Source organism: Strix uralensis, chromosome 7 (assembly GCF_047716275.1).
Source record: "Strix uralensis isolate ZFMK-TIS-50842 chromosome 7, bStrUra1, whole genome shotgun sequence".
Lineage (NCBI taxonomy): Eukaryota > Metazoa > Chordata > Aves > Strigiformes > Strigidae > Strix > Strix uralensis.
In genome coordinates this window covers 14,180,526-14,196,803 of record NC_133978.1, presented here as the reverse complement: position 1 = coordinate 14,196,803, position 16,278 = coordinate 14,180,526, and the positions used below count along the sequence as shown (strand labels likewise).

Here is a 16,278-nt window from a genome sequence, read left to right as displayed (position 1 = left end):
TCGGAACTTTTCACATTCCTACCATTTTCTACCTCTGCTTAGAACATAGTCACCTTTCTGCAGTTGCACAGTTACAAGGCACACCATGGACATTGCAGCAGTGATGACCTCTTCACAAAACTAGTCTAGACGTGTAGCAATCTTTAAATATTAATAGGAAGTTGGCAGTTATGTTAGAGAACAAGTACACAGTAACATTTGTTTTCCCCATTTGAAGGCTAAAGATTTAAATCACTGAGTGGAACAGGAAGCAGAACAAGTTCATTGCTGTTGCTAGTTTAGCCCTTTTGACTTGTTCTTAAATAAGTACATGCCTGGGAGAAGCAGCATTCACAACTCTGCAAACTGGGAAGTGTTCTGCAGCTGCAGGTGTGCTAAAGCAACTGAGAGTCAAGCTTTGTATCTAACTGGGGAGCTCTCACATCTAGATAATAAAACCCCACCCCATGTAAAGAGCTATAAGTCCTGTTTGTATAAGATACCAGAAATTCAATATTACATGTCTGGGTTTATCTGATATACTTAAATAGCATAATTTAGTGGAATTGATGACCTACTAAAATAGCAAAAATGATTGTGTAAGGACATAATTAATATTCAATCTTTAACATTTCAAATCTATATTTTTGTTAGTACTATTGATTGTGTTTTTTCATCCAAACTCACTGTATTAATCTCCACCAGGAGATTAATCTCCATCAAGCAAACTAGCAATTGATTACTGTCACTTGGTCACACAAAGATAAGTGTGACCAAGGTATTCCCAAAAGTGCCAATACAACTACATCTCATAGAAGCTCTTTTGTACTGCCTGCTTTAGTTTCAGTTTGTTTCAGTAATAACGAAAATCCAGGCTTCTACTGAATAGGACCCTGCCTTTGCCGATGGAGAAAGAAAAGGGAAAGATTGATTCTCAATTAAATATTACTGAACAGTACAGTGAATGGCCTAGAGCTCTTGTAGAAAACTTGTCTTGGCCGATTGGTCTTTCTTAGAGCCACAATCATTTTCTTTGATGTAGGAATAGTTTTTCCTCTTCCCTCCTCCTCCCTGCAACGTGGAATGTGGAAGAGGCTAAAGAAATTGTGATTACTTGACAGGATAGATGATAAATACCAGTGCCCTGCTACCTGCTTCAGGGACAACAGCAAAACCATGCCTCACAATATGTGTTTCTAACCAGGTCTTTACAAATGATACTTACTGCTGAGATCCATATGCCTGCATTTGTTAGTATTTTCTTGCCTACAACAAGATCTGGGGTAGAACTTGATGTTGTTGCCAAGAGTAACTAGTAACACTAGAAACAAAAATCTTAGAGCAGGCCGCCCTGAGCAAAATTAAACACCAAATTCACCTATTTTGACATTAGTCAAGGGTCTATTTTCCTTGATGTACTTCCATAAATACTCAGACACGCAAGCCTATAAGCAAGCATCAGCCTAAGGCATGTTTATGCTTGCTTTACAAATATTTAGCACCAAGGATTTTACTTGGCAAGAAGAGCACTGAGTTCACCAGTGGGGAATTTGTTCTCTTGCGGGCACTGAAGTTCTCATCGGCCTGAAGTCATCCAACTCCAGAAATCAGTTGAGTCACATGATTTACACAGAATCAGTTCTTTCCAAAAGCATGTAAATATTGGTGTAAACCTGAAACATTATGTTGGGAGAGATGGAGGAATTGCAGCTTTTCTGTTGGAACTGAAGATGAGGAAAGGCAAACAGTCTTTACCCACATTTCTTGTTTGCTTCCAACTGAGTCTTTTGCTCTCGGGTGCTTTTTGACTGACATTAAGTGCTGTAGTTGCTAATCAGAATACCCTGATAAAAACAAGAGAAAATATAACTCAATCCACTGGTACAGAACAGGCCTTGCAGACTTCAATCCATTCTGTCTCTTGGTGGCTTCACTTGCAAATTTACTAGTCTCCCAAATAATTTTTTAAAACTTGTTTTTCTGTTACCAGAGGTTAGCCAGCAATACTAGATTTGTGACTTTTCCAAGTTAGAGAAAAAATATTACACAATAGTCAATTATTCTAAAATTTGGAGGAGGACAAACTATACAAATAGGTGCCAATTCAGATATCAGATGATTTTTCTGCCCCCATGCAAAACATCTTCAGAGGAACCACAACTGAGAGCAAGTAACAGACTGGGAGGTCCCCAGCCTCCCACAAGCATCCCACTCAGGGACCTTCTCATGTTACAGTAACCCTATAAGCTTCAGAAGGCTGTCTTAAAGATTCACACTGCTTCTGTAGACTGAAAATAAGCTTTTTTTTGCATAACAGTATTGCTACCTTCAGCATTTGGCTTCATCATACATGAAGGAAGGATAGCTTCCCCCCCACTTGTGATAGGGAGATAAATACATCTGGATTTTTGTAAGGTTTTTCCCTACTGTTAGTTCTCTAAAATCAAAGATAATGAGTAACTTGGAGGAAAAAAAATTGCAAGATTAGCAGAGAAAAATAACTGACTTTTTAACATAGGTTCATTACAGCTAGAATCAAAGATTACATTCAATAGAGCAATGTCTGCAGCAGGCAGGACAAGCACTCTTAAATAGTTTCAGCAGGTGGGGAAGATTGGGGTAGATTCCTTGCAGGGCAGAAGCTACAAGGCAGCTGTCTCAGCTGTACCCTGCCCATCTGCTTCACTGGAAGAGCACGGCCCACACCAAAGAGTAAATCACCCCATCTGCCTATGTGGTTTTGCTTTTTCCTAATAATCAAAAGTTACGGCTTCAAATCAAATGGTCAAACAATATTTTATGGCTTTTCTATATTGTAGCAGGCTGTAAGCTGTCAGACAAGTACGTCAGCTAAATATACTACAGTGCAAATCTTTTGTATCCTGCTTATATAGTTCTCAGCTACAGTTGTGTGTCATGATCTTAAAGATATTACAACTCATAAACAGATCTGTGCTAAGATAAAGGGAGCAGTGAAACAATCCACAATCTAAGACATACATTTTTACAAGGCCTACTTTAGATTGCATTAAACATATGCAGTTAATGAAGCATACCAGCTTCATTTCCAGAATCATGTAACAAAGTTAAAATTTTGTTTTCTGTGGAGGGTATAATGAGAGAATTGTGATTTTTCTAAGAAAGGATACTGTCCACTGTGCTAAGATGACCCCTTCTCTAGTGTCCAAAAAGGTCTTCTATCAACTACAGTCAGGAAAAAAAAATAACAATTTGTGTAGCTACAGGCAAATCTTAAGTGAGACACTAGAAATTGAAGGTACAACCAGAAATCACACTTCTAATACACCTCTTTTTTCCTCTTCCAAATGCCTTCATTGTTGTATACTTCTTTAGAGAAGTAATTTATTGCATTCCATTTATTTCCTTCAGTTCCAACCCTTTCAGAGTAAAACTCTTCTACCTAGTTGTTAAATTAGGTAGAATTTTTTGCAATTGTTTCTGCAAAGTATTTTGTGGTTTAGAGACCAGATTTGATATGCTCACATACTTGATGAGGATTTTATTTGCAATAAAGAACTTTCAAAGCTCCAGTGACTGAGTGTATTTATTCTGAAAGAAACACCACTACTTTTGTATTTCTAGAGCTATATTTTGGTTGGCCACTATCTTGATTCATTCATACCCTCCCATAATCAAACCTTAAGAGGTTTGGAAAGATTATTTAACCACACACAGCCTGTGTGCACCAAACACTGTCAATGTGAGAAACACCTCATTAACTGAGCAGTCCCAGATGTTTAACAGCTGTGCTGCATGAAACCCAGGCTGACTGAGACCAGGCAAGCAACATCTAGAAAGGTCATTGAGTCATGGCCTCCAACCTCTGCACCTGTGAGTTGCACAGCACCAGTTTAGTAGACTCACTTGTCAGTGCACCTATTTCTATTTGGGATGGATTCCACTGTCATCAGTGTACCTTATTTATGACATATCTTACTGAAAATTATGTAATACAGTAGTAGTGATGTGTGACATGACCCCCTTGTCATATAACCATAGTTATGAAGAGTTGCTGATGTACTCAAGTTCCTAAAAGACCACAGCAAGCTACATAGGCACCCTGGGGCTGTGCAGCACTCATTCACTTACAAGCCAAGAGCCCAAAGCCTTAAAACACAAGAACATGAGTGCAGGGAAAGCACAGAATAGGTGGGTGAAGGACAAATTTGTAGTTTAGGGATATTATATAAGACTTGCTATCGTTTATTTGTCATCAGCACCTTTTCTAGCTAAAGCCAATGTAGTCAACAGCTCCAATAAGCAAACAAGGCCCTTGGAAAATTAACTGCTGCTCTTTACAGTCTTGACTACTTGAATCTGTCTCCACACTATCACAGACATTCCCATCACTTCCCAATTGCTTCTGCAATATCACCCTCACTTATTTTCTGACTGCAGAGCATTTCAACTCCTCAGAAGGGCCAAGGCAGACAGAAACCTAGCAGTGTCACCCAGGGAGTTCTTCCCCCCACAGAGGCAGGTAGGTCTGTTTTGTTTGACCTTTGTTTCACTGCCAGGACAGCAATCCCTTATCCAAGCATAGTGACATGTTATGTCTTCTTTAGCAAGGGGTGAAGCAGAGGGGTGCCTTCCCTGTGGTGCCTCTACTGTCCATATGCTCAAGCACACCTCACCTTCCTCACCCCAAACCATAGTGTTTACTTTCTCAGCAGAGAAAAAAATCAGAGCCTTTCTTCATCCTTAGCATCCAGGGTGCCTTGGGACCTCTATTTCTCATGCAACACGGTATATAGTCCAGCTGAAGATCACTGGAAGTTCATTTTGTGGAAGTTTAACTGGTGTGACCTTTGCTCACAGCTAGGATTTAAGGAAAGGGGCAATGCTCTGCTCTCATCCTCACCAGATCAGGCTACTAGGGCAGCAGTAGATGCTCTCACTGGATTTTTTTTTTCCCCCTTAGCTGGGTGCTGGTGAGGGATCAATAGAGCAGAAAACAGGGGCAAGGGATTTCCCATGCAGATTACGGCTGAATAACTGCTTGTCCAAACAGGGGAATTGCAACAAACTGAAAGAGAGGAATGAGGAAGAGAATGAAATAACAGCAAGAATTGAACTGAAAGCTGGAAAAGGAAGCAAAAGTAGAAGCAGCAAGAGGTTAACAGAAAATGCCTGACATAGAAAAAGGCAGGACCACAAAGCAAGTCAGAAATTAAGATATTTAACAGAATTCATTGACGGACAAAGGAAATTGAATTAGAAGATGATAGGCCCACCTCTGATATCTACAGTGCAGCAGATCTGTGCAACAATGAAGCAGCACAAGGCAGCTCCCTGAGCACAAACGTTCCTTCTCCCACAGCTGCCTCCCCTGATTGTGAACAGCCTCACACTGACTTTCATCCAGCACCCCGGGGGAAGAGAAGAATAAAGAGTGCCACAAGAAAGGTCAGAATACCACATAGCCCAACAAACTCCAGAGCACAGCCCGCATCAGTCAGAGCTGCAGGTCTGAGCAGATTTAAAACAAGCAAAACCAAGCAGCTATTTTGTGGCTCAGGTGAAAATGGACACTGAGCACAGACAGCTGCAGGGAACAAACCTGGTGGGCAACATTCCAGCACCAACGACTGTCCTACCGCAGGTATGTGGCTTTGCTGGCAAGGAGGCAGAAGCTGTGAGCATGCTCCAGGCTCTGAGCTAGGGCAGCTTTACCCACATTCTCCATTCTTTTCTCCAGTTTACAAAACCTGACATTAATCTAACTGTAAAACTTGACACAATCTTACAAGAGGTAAGGTTTCTGAAAAGGTCTTGACACTGCTGCAAGGCAGACACCGACCCTGGCTGGGCAGGCACAGCCAAGTCTGGAGAGAGAACATGTTTTCCACTGCCAAAGTCTGAGTCTCCCAAAATAGGCTGAACTTGTACTTCAATAGCAAGAAAAGGCAAATGAAAGGTACAAGAAAGGTTGGCACCAGAGAGCCAAGGTTTGACTGAGCAGTAGCATCCAGTTCATTTAGCAGCCATCTAGAGTCTGCCTAACAGACATCTAGCCTTCATTAAGGAATATCAGTACTTAAATCCTCCAGGATTTGTTACCAGACATCTGCTGCTTCTCATCACAAGCCCCAGCAAAAAAATTGAGCTGAGAGTAATTTTAACACTGTTAAAACAGGTACAAAATTGCTGGCAACTAATTAGCTTCCCATATATACCCAAATTCTAAATAAGCATATTCTATTAACCCTGTTTCAGTCTTCTCCTTCACTTAAGGGTCAGGATTTAGTGACAGAAACCCAGTATACCACCCACTCTGAAAAGTAACAGACCAACCTGATATTTCCTCTGGTGAAATCTAGGCCAAATTCTCAGGCCCAAGGCAGCACTATAACCCCTCAGGAAACCTCCTTACTGCCAGGACACTAAGACAAGCAAGCAGCTATGGAGGAAAAAAGCCCAGTTTAAGCCATGGCCACCACCTTTTATTCACCCTCCTTATGACTTCAGCTTCCTTATAGCTTTCAGCTGTGTAGGTCCTGTGCTGAAGGAATTGCATTGAGCCCTTGATTAACTAGGACACACCTGTTAACAGACCAGGCTCCTTGTCTCAAAAGCAACATGATTAAACTCCTTCCTAACTGGTCTATTCTATTTTGCAAAACTAAAGACTTGAGACTTACTAGCTCTGCTTCTGCTCTGCATGTACTCCCCACTGCCTGGCTGCTAAACCTCTCTGCATCTTAAGCTCATACTGTTTGATTAAACTATTTCAGACAGAAATCAGTTTTCAACAGATTTAACAGTTTCATTAAAATATATCTGTAGTCATTTGCAAAGCACGTAATTGTTTACTGAGTGTCCACTGAGGCTCTCTGGCAAGCAAAAAGTTTCTAAAGCCTACTTTACAGGGGAAAAAAATGACATAAAATACACATTCTGATGGCAGTTAACTTACAGTTCTCTCTTCTTTCCATTGTATCTTTTTATTCTCAGCTTTAGCTTTGATACATGTCAATGTAATAACCATTTTGTGTAATGATGCTCTAAGTGGGAGGGGAGGGCCTTAAAAATCAAAATTTTAAAGAGGTGACAAAGGCTTGCCCAAGAGTCAGGAATGGCATTTCTGCAGCGACTGCAGCTGAGCCAAAAAGGAGAGGCACACTGATGCTCCATGGAGGCTCTTGAGGGGACACAGAGCAAGAGACCAGGAGCTCTTCTGGGGCCTGCAGCAAGGGAAAATGCATTTGTTCTTCAGGATGAGAAAATAATAGGCCAAAGAGGCTGTCAGCCTCTAACAAACACATCTATACAGTCATAATGCCTATTTGCAAGAAAGTAATTCAGTGTATTTTTTGCTTTACAGTTTCAGACTCCTGACATGGAGGAAATCATGGTGCAAACGGTCCTGGCCCCATGGGAAATACTGCTGGTCATTTTTGCTACAGTGCTGATAATGAGTTTTCTCATGTTTCTGCCCCCTGCTGTGGTGGTGACCTGGAGGATGAAGCGTGTGCCACAGATCTCACTGCATGGCTCCGTGTGACCCAGCCCTGGCACAAGCTGTAACACCACCGATCCCTTTAAAGGATGGTTCATAATGATAACATCTCTCAGGATCACTCTTACTGCCTCAGATGCATCCAAAAGTGATGGGTTTCACAGTCTATTGCTGCTAAGTTCCTGTGAAAAGAGAATGGGTACAATTTTGTCTTCACGTACTACAGTTCTCAGCAGTTTGCCTTCCACTTTTTGTCTACATTGTAATTACTGTTGTTGGCTTAGTTCCTAGACTGACTTCTTCTCTTGCATTATAATGGACCAAAAACAAGACTGAAAGAGAAGCAAGCGTAATACAGCATTGTATTCCCTTAACTAATATCAGGAAAGTCTCCCCTTCTGTAGTTACACTGTAAATATTAGCAAAGCCTTCAGCTGGGATGACTGACAGTTATGCAGGTGGACATATCAAAAGCATGCGGCATACTCTGGGGAGGTAGTGGTTTAGTCTGGTTGGACTGTGAAACCTAAAAAAACCCAACAGAGAACCGTGCAATAAATAAGCATCTTGTGCTTTTGTCTCACCTGAAAACTTACTGGCCTGAAATGTCTTTTGTTTCTTTCCTTCTATATGAATTTTTCTCTCTCTGCAAATCCCGAGTGCCAGAATACAAAGCCCTCCCCATCCCGGGGTTAGAGCAGGAGCATGAGGGATGGCCTGATGCTCACACATGCCCAGCAGACACCTACTCAAAGTTACATCAACTATCTGCCTGAATTTCATTATGCAAAGTTGGGAAATAATGTGATTGTTTTCTTTAGTTTTTAACTCTGTCGTATAGGCTTATTGGTTCAACTTGCTTTTCTCATATATAAACAAAACAGAACAAAACTGCTTCTCTGCAAGTTTATGAAAAAACTCCAACCACCCAGTCTCCAGCTTAATACCAAATTCATGCCACATCAAATTAAAGCTTTCCAGTCTAATTCTTCCACATTGTGGGACACTAATTAGCAGGACTTCTGATGCACAGATTTATCAGTTTCTGTTAATTTACAAGAGCAGTGGGTTTGATTTCCTCATGAAATCCAATACTGGGTTTCTTTTCTTTTGTTGTTTGGTTTGGAAAGTCACTAGAATAACTTAATATAACTCAGAGAAAAATGTTTCTAGCACCAGTAGGAAAATGATACTAGAAAGTGCTCAGTGCTTCAGATATTTTATCTGAGCATCAGCTGATAATGAATTGTCTGGAAATGAAAGACTCAAGAACATTATAATTTCATTTGATAAGATTATTTGTTTGCAAGAAATAAACAAACCCACCAGTGATTGAAGAACCATTGCTTCTTTTTAAGACTGCAGCACTTTTGTCTCCAAGAGAATGACTTAAGTTACTGCCTCATAGTTTATAATCAGCCAAAGCAGCCAGCTCATCCCCTTGTTAGTGTAATTGTCTGCTACACTCATAGTCATATGACTGTCTGGTTCTGGGCCCAAAAGCAACTGATGGGTTTTTTTGCTTGTAATGACTGGATTCTGAGCCTGAAAGAGTGTGTATTTTTATATATATGAATCATTTAATTGATTAATGAGGCAAAGGTCAATTATACACCATGTACTACGTAACTATGTAGTCTGTGCCTGAGAGATTCACAGGAATAGGGAAAGGTAAAGAAGAGAGAGGAAACACAAACAGATGAGCTGGCTGTCTTCAGAGCTACAGCTTCATTGTTTGCTCAACAGAAGAAAACTAAAACAAAATCCCAAGCACAGATTCCACTGAAAACCAAGCAAGCAGTAACTAAGGTTTTTGTTTAGTTTTCATAATAATTCACATCTGTTCTGTAGCTACAGCTCCACAAATAAACTGGATCACCAGTGCTGAGTTGTCTTTGGTCTTCACTTGCACCAAGTGCCAGGTGAACAACAGCCCGGGTTTTCTGCTCTTTCACACCTCTTACTCTGTGTCTTTGGTTTTCCAGAGTACACATGCACGGGGGGGAGGAGGAGAGGTGTGTGTAAAAGAGAGAGAGCTCACAGAAGAATGGGAATTGGAGAAGGAACAATTGTTTTTATATTTCATGGTGATATATACAGGAGAAGCCTTTGAGTTGTTCCACCAACAAACTGCAGTGTTTCAAGCTCATGCAAAACCCAACACCTTGAACAGCTGTATGTGCAGCCTAATTTAACCCCCAATCAAGGGGCAGGCACATGAATAAAGAATTATACCCCTACAGCCAGTAACTGTTGTCACTTGCACTGCTTTAATGGTCATCAGAGAAACAATAGTGATTAATTAGCAACTGTAAAAGCAACTAAAAGCATGGCCCTCTCTCGGTAAAGATGACCCCTGACAGAAGATGATTTTTGATAACAATGACTGTGTTTAACTAATGACTGCATCTGTTAAACAACTCTAATTCTTATTTAATTCCAGTTAGACAAATTTAAGCCATAAAAGTGATCTTTCTTCAAAACACCTCTACCACATGAGCTATGGGATTACATTTAGCCTATATATCTGTACCCAAGAGCTGAGGTCAAATGATGACTATGATCACTAGTCCTTTAACTAAATAAAAGCTGCATGTTTACATGTCTTAGCAATGATTTCACTGCTCTATTTCTCTTGTCAAAATACCCATGTCAAATTGCAGATGGCTGATTGGTCTGTGGCACAAGCTTTTTCATGCTAGTAACCACAGATGATACAATCAGCCTCCTTGTCATGGTTGGAGCTGTCAATGCCTTGCTCATGAAGCTCTCTGAGGAAGATGTTTAGCTGCTCTGCCTGAGTTTCAGTGCCAGCTAATGTGCGCATACAGGTGCTGTTGGTGGGGAAATAGGCAGATTTAGCTCCACTGACGGCCATCTCGGAGGCTGAAAAGATCAAAGAGGACAAAAAAGAAAAGCAGCTGAGTTACTTAGCTTAGATTTGTCCTGATCTTTAAACAAGCACCAGCATTTCTATTTGCGAGACTAAAGACTTCAACTTGGAATGAAAGTTCTGAGATGATTGCTTTTGGTAAGCCTTGGGATAAAACTGCTCTAGCAACAAGGCCCTGTCAACAGTAAAATATTTTCCATTAACCATAGGAGAGATAGGTTGGCCCTTTTGTGTGTCTATACGCACATTTATTGTTAAATTAAGGCAATAACGATGGAGTCAGGTAGCCTGCTTCAGGTCATGGATTGCTCACTGGATGAAATGGGAGCAATCTTAAAATCCTTGGGCTGCCACATGAAAAAGGCAGCACTGCTGGCTGGGGGCCAGCTCCTGGGTTTTATTGTATGTATGCACCATGAATAGTGCAGGCGTTGGCCCCTTTTGCTGAGGTACTTCAAGTACTATTGCAAGATAAACAGCAGTTTTATGTTCTCCTGCTGTCTGTCCAGTGGGGTCACACAGCCCTTGTGCAACATAGGGTTTGTGTTAAGATGATACCTCTTTACTGTTTAAAAAAAGTTGCATCTTCCCACAAATATTGGATACATGTCACATTTGCTACCCCAAGCTGAAATAGCAATGCTCAGGCCCTTGTGATAGTTTCAAAGCTAACATGATTTCTCATTCAGCAGTTTGCCAGCCCAGCACTAGCTCTCACAATATCACACATGCCAAGGTTGTCACACATACCAAGAGAAACTTTTCTTTCTTCCTTTTTTAAAACACAACAGACATAGCCTCCCATCCCTGTGACCAAATGTGACTGAGAAATACTCACGGTTACAAACAGCCAGTGTCTTTTCCCCAACAAGCTGTGTTGTCCAGGAAAACCCAGTGGCATTGCCACATACTTCATACAGTCTACTTCTTCTGAGGAATGGAAAGTCATAACCCTTGGGAAACAAAGGTGGGGAAAAAACAAATGGTGTCTTAGGTTACATCATGGCAACTGTAAGATGAAGAAATAGTCAGCCAGTGAAGGTCAATACAAACACTACAACCTCTTCCTGCCCTAAGGGAGAAGAAAAAAGTATAACAAGAAAATTCATTACACAATAAACACTTGTAAATTAATGAATAGATGCAGCAATATAGCAGCAGTAAACCATGACTATTACCTTGTTGCACATGGGTTTGCAGTACTGAGCATTGTCAATGGTGACACACACCAGCCCGCCGTTTCTAGGGGCTACTGGCAGTGGGCACGGAGGTAGCTGCTTGCAAACTTTTGAGTGGATCACAAAGGAAAAAAGAGAGCAAGAAAACAACATGTCAGAGTGAAAGTGAATATAAAAATCTCCCTTTTCTCAAGCAAAACATAGGCATACTCATCGACCAGAGTATGGGTGATAACTGCCCCCACTAGCCGACTGTCAGAGTAAGCATTTTTGTTTGTTTAAAACGTTCTTTCTTTTTTTTTTTTTTTGGCAACACACAATTTTTCCATCACTTGTCACTGTGACAGCAAAGTCCCTGTCAGCCCCACTCACGCTTTAAAAGTGGCTGTAAGTGGCGTTTGCATTCACAGCACTGGCATTCAGTACTATTGCGGCCAAAACTATCCAAGTATTTCCCGGAAAAATATGACTGACATGCCTGCTCCCAGGCACTGAAGAGGCTCCTGCTGGCAGGCAGAACAGGCTCTGCTGCCTCTGCAACTCTGCACTGTGGCCCAGCATCGGCAGCTGGGCTGCAGGGCGGGTGGGAGTCCAGGCACTGGTGCTGCCGTGCCTCCCAGATGCCTGCCAGAACAGTGGTTAAGCACTCTTGCTTTCTGACTTGTTGCTCAGATTTTTTCCCCCCTCGAGAAAGGCAGACACTTAGCTCACTCTGACTGTAGGTAAAAAAAATTTCTTAGTGCTTCTCCACTGCCACTTTGTTCAACACTGAGTGAAAAAGAGCAAGGGTTCAGGAGGGGACTCACATTTCTCTTGAACAGGGCGCAGGAGATCAAGTGTTTCTTGCAGTGTCCAGGCAAGCAAATTGATTGAAGTTTTTTCACCCTTGGCAATCATTTCATGAAAGCATTTTGAATATTTCTATGGAGTTAGGGGAGAAAAAAGGTAAGTTGAAGAGGAAAAGCCTTGGAATTAATTTATGAAAGTCATCAAATACATTTTCCTTTTTTTTAAAAAAAAAGTACAGAACAAGAACCATCTTGAAAATTATATAGCTTTAAGTAACACTAATTTCCCCACAATGTTTTTGGAAGAAATCCGGTAACTTTTTTTTAAAAGAGTGTCTAGATAGGGTTTTTCCATTATATTGAGTTCAAGAGGGAGGCCTGGTATGGGTTGGGGTTTTCTTTCCTATGTATGAAATGGTGCCTTTATAAACAACTGTTGTGTCTTCTTTCTATCCAAAACATTGGTTTGTTATTCTTATCTTCTGAATGCTGGTATCTCGCAGAGAGAGCATGTGTGTGTGTGTTTCTGTATTTTTATCTGCCTATAGGAATACCTTTCAGTCCATATATGTGTGTCTATGCACATATGTGTATAGTGGTGGTGAACGCCACAACCGAAACACAAGTGTGTGCCATCATTATAACGGGCACCAGTTACTTTGAACTTACACAGACACAAGAAAAACAGCAAGTCCAATTTTCAGTTGCAGCTGCTGAAGCACTAGCCAGCAATGGCTAACTCTGCTCCTTGGGATGAAGCTTACAGAAACATTGTTGAAAGTGGTGGGCATCGGTCATACAAAGAAAATAATATCATACGAATCTCGGGGGGAAAAAAAACCTTAAACACCTGGGAGCATGCCTCCTCAGCAAGTGCTGCCCTCAGCCTTTTTTTTCTACCCCTGTGTGATGAGAATGATACTCCAGGGAAGCTCACTATATGTACTGGTATGTGGCCCCAACTCCAGCATTAGTTCCATGTTACTCTTTTACAGACAAATGTCTTTACTGTGTGTGAAAAATTTTTTAATAGGGTCTGCCCTGGTATTTCTTTAATATTTCTGCCATATTCAAGGGTCACTGTCTGCTCACTCCCTTATGATATGCCTAGGCAATAGAAGACAGGGGCACTATCTCATAAAAGATAAGCTTTCAGTTGACCGGCTTTACTTGTATTTAAAATACTTAGCACTTTATATTTGAAAGTGGGATTGAAAACAATATTATGCATGTAAGGCAAAAGACATAACCAGTTATGTTCAAGATACTTCATGTATCTGGGAAAAAGGAAAACTGGAAAATACACCTACAAGGACCTTTTTTTTTGACTAGCAGTAGCAGAGCCAAAGACATGGCAGGTTAAATGACACTAATCATTTTTTGGTCTTCCATCTTGCTCCCTCCCCACCATGTACTTTTGTTCTGAGCCAGGCGTTACCAAAGCAGTGTGCAGGTTATGCTTGCCCATCCAGGGCGTGCAGCTGCACAGGCGGCAGGGCCCTGCTCCTCCCACACTGCAGAAGAGCTCTGCAAAGCAGGACCTGGGGTGGCCGACGTGGCTGACCTCTTACCGCAAGGCTCTCATTCACATCCTGTATGTTTGCACTTTCACATTCACTTGGACTGGCAAAAGCTCCAATTTCAGTAAAATCTAAAAGACAAACAGAAGCAGGTATATAGCTGGTTAATAGTCCCTCCCAACACATGAACAAACCCCGAATACTGCATAATAGAACTTGCGCCACTATGCTGCAGTCCTAGTGACACCTGGTATACCTGAGGTGATCAGGGCTCAAATGTGAATAAACTGTGCAAATACTGATTTATTCTAGTTAGCAATCTGATTGCCTGGGCTGGGTTCCCAAGAGGGATGATTCATTTCTCTAAAAGAGAGCCGCTATTTAAATAGTTGTTAGTCATATTCAAGAATGACAATATCTTACCTGCAAGAAGCACTGCTAAATTTGTAAAAAACAGTGTTTTCCAGAGTGGGCAGGAGCTGAACAGCATCTTTTCTGCAGGAGACCTGGGGCTAGTTACTTGTTGCTTGTGGAGCCTAAGAGCTGAAGCGCTGGTGTCAGGCACAAAGCTGCATGTCTGTGGCCGCTGGTTGCTCACGGTGTGCCTCGCTCTGGGGCAGGGCTGTGATAAGGTGTTAAGGGGGGGTGCAGGTATTGCCCAACTTGCTGGGAAGCCAGCAGAGAGTTTGCCAACATGGTTTAGGGAGGGCAAGGGGAGGTTTCTCGTTATTGTCCTCCATCCTCTCTGCTGCTGCCAACCCCACCGGGAAATCTTCAGATTAACTGGTTTACCGTAAACATGTTTGGTGTATGCACACTCTTGCATGTTCTTGCTCTCTCCCCACCCCACCCCACCCCACCCCACCCCACCCCCTCATTCTGTCTCTGTTTGTGTCTGTCTCGGGCTCTCACACACACATATATATACATTCATATATAAGACATAAGTATGCTTACTTACAGGGCTCAACCCGGTATCTCATGCTTCAAGAGAAAGCTCAGAACATCAAATGATGGCTAAACTGATTTGGACCAAGGGGATGTGCTCTATATCCTGTAGCAGCCAGAGTTTTGCTACTTGGTAAGGGGAATAAATTACAGTTTCCAATTTCTAGCATCTGGGTTATTAAATACAGATTAAATAAAGCAGCAACAGCAGCAGAAAAGCAGGGGGAAAAATAAGTCTTGAGAACACAAACATACTTTCTGTGTGTATATCATATAGCCAACCACATACCTGCTCTCTGTGCATATATCAGCAGCTGCATGGTATTTCTATTTGTAGCTTTGGGTTTTTTTTAATGGAGCCATGAACCTCATATGCTTATATCCATTTATGGGAAAAGCTGAATAGCTAGCAAAATTGCCACAAAAGGTCAATCACTTCTGCACTATACATTTGCTAGTAGATTAAACCAATTATCCAGCTAACGTTCACGTGCTAGAGGTGTGGCTGACCCCATCTGTAAACTGCAGGTTTCAGAGTCATGGCCTTTCACCCAAGAGCCTGTCACACACCCCCCCATGCCAAGGTGTCGTGCTGACCTTGCCTGCCCATCAAACCAGACAGACGCACACACACTCCCTCACCAACAAACGCTGTCATGGTCGTTACTGTCACTGCCAGAGCAGAACTGTTCATGTTGTCTGCAGATGTTTGGTTTTATTGAGACAGGGACATTGTGCTTTCATGTTACATTATGCAACACATTTATTTACACAGCACCTTTTCAGGTTTCTTTTTATTTATTTTTCATTCACTTGCTTCTGCTAGTTGTAGTATAACACATTATGACCAGGAGATCCTGAAGATGTGAAGCCAATGGCAAGGCCTCCATCGCATTAACAAAGACATGCTTTCTTATGTCATCTCAGGAATGTCTTGGTAAACGGGTATGTGTAGAACTGTAACACTTCGACCAAACAGTTCTGTGGCAGCATGAATGGTGACTTCCTTATTGTTAGTAAAATGCCTTTGTATATATTACTGATAGGTAAAAGTTCATTAGCAAAACAAGTCTTTAATAATGAAGGCCAAGGTTTATGTTTCTAGGCAGATCAATAGGACCTCGCTCCAAACAGTTTACATTTTTGAGGCTGGCACACACAACAAGATGCTCCTTTGCAAGACAAGCAAGACAAGCTGGGAAAATAGTCCCTGGGAAATTTCTATCAATACATTCTTTAAAATGCAGCTGCACTTTAGATATTTTTCTGCCAAAATACATCCAGGTGTCCAACGAGGGCCGTGGTTAATGCTCTAAGTCCTTGGGAGATCAGGAGATACACATAAACCTGCTACTTGTCCATCTCAATTTACACGGTACATATAGCACACTAGCATAATTACTAAAGTGGAGCAACTTCTGGCTTGAACAGATAAAAGTTGTGTTTGTGACATACTTGGAAGAGAATGAATGGCAGCCTTTTCTAAATGATC

The 16,278-nt window shown here is 41.6% G+C and overlaps 1 protein-coding gene across 1 annotated transcript; it reads right to left on the bottom strand.

The window, feature by feature from the left end:
• Nucleotides 1-9,710: 9,710 nt before the first annotated feature.
• On the bottom strand, nt 9,711-14,664 carry LOC141946214 (uncharacterized). The gene is made up of 6 exons (XM_074875674.1): nt 14,262-14,664; nt 13,890-13,969; nt 12,337-12,451; nt 11,531-11,637; nt 11,191-11,305; nt 9,711-10,345 (listed from the first exon to the last, which is right to left on the bottom strand). Exons 1-6 carry the CDS (start codon nt 14,662-14,664, stop codon nt 10,158-10,160), a joined length of 1,008 nt encoding a protein of 335 aa, XP_074731775.1. The 3' UTR covers nt 9,711-10,157.
• Between the last annotated feature and the right edge of the window lie 1,614 nt (nt 14,665-16,278).

Bases quoted from the DNA above. Each gene is read 5' to 3' on its own strand.
- LOC141946214 (XM_074875674.1), bottom strand. From the start codon at position 14,664: ATGCAAGAGTGTGCATACACCAAACATGTTTACGGTAAACCAGTTAAT. The intron at 13,970-14,261 runs GTAAGATATTGT...TTTGTCTTTTAG, and splicing joins TTTAGCAGTGCTTCTTGCAG to ATTTTACTGAAATTGGAGCT. The intron at 11,638-12,336 runs GTGAGTCCCCTC...TCCACTCAAAAG, and splicing joins GCGCCCTGTTCAAGAGAAAT to TTTGCAAGCAGCTACCTCCG.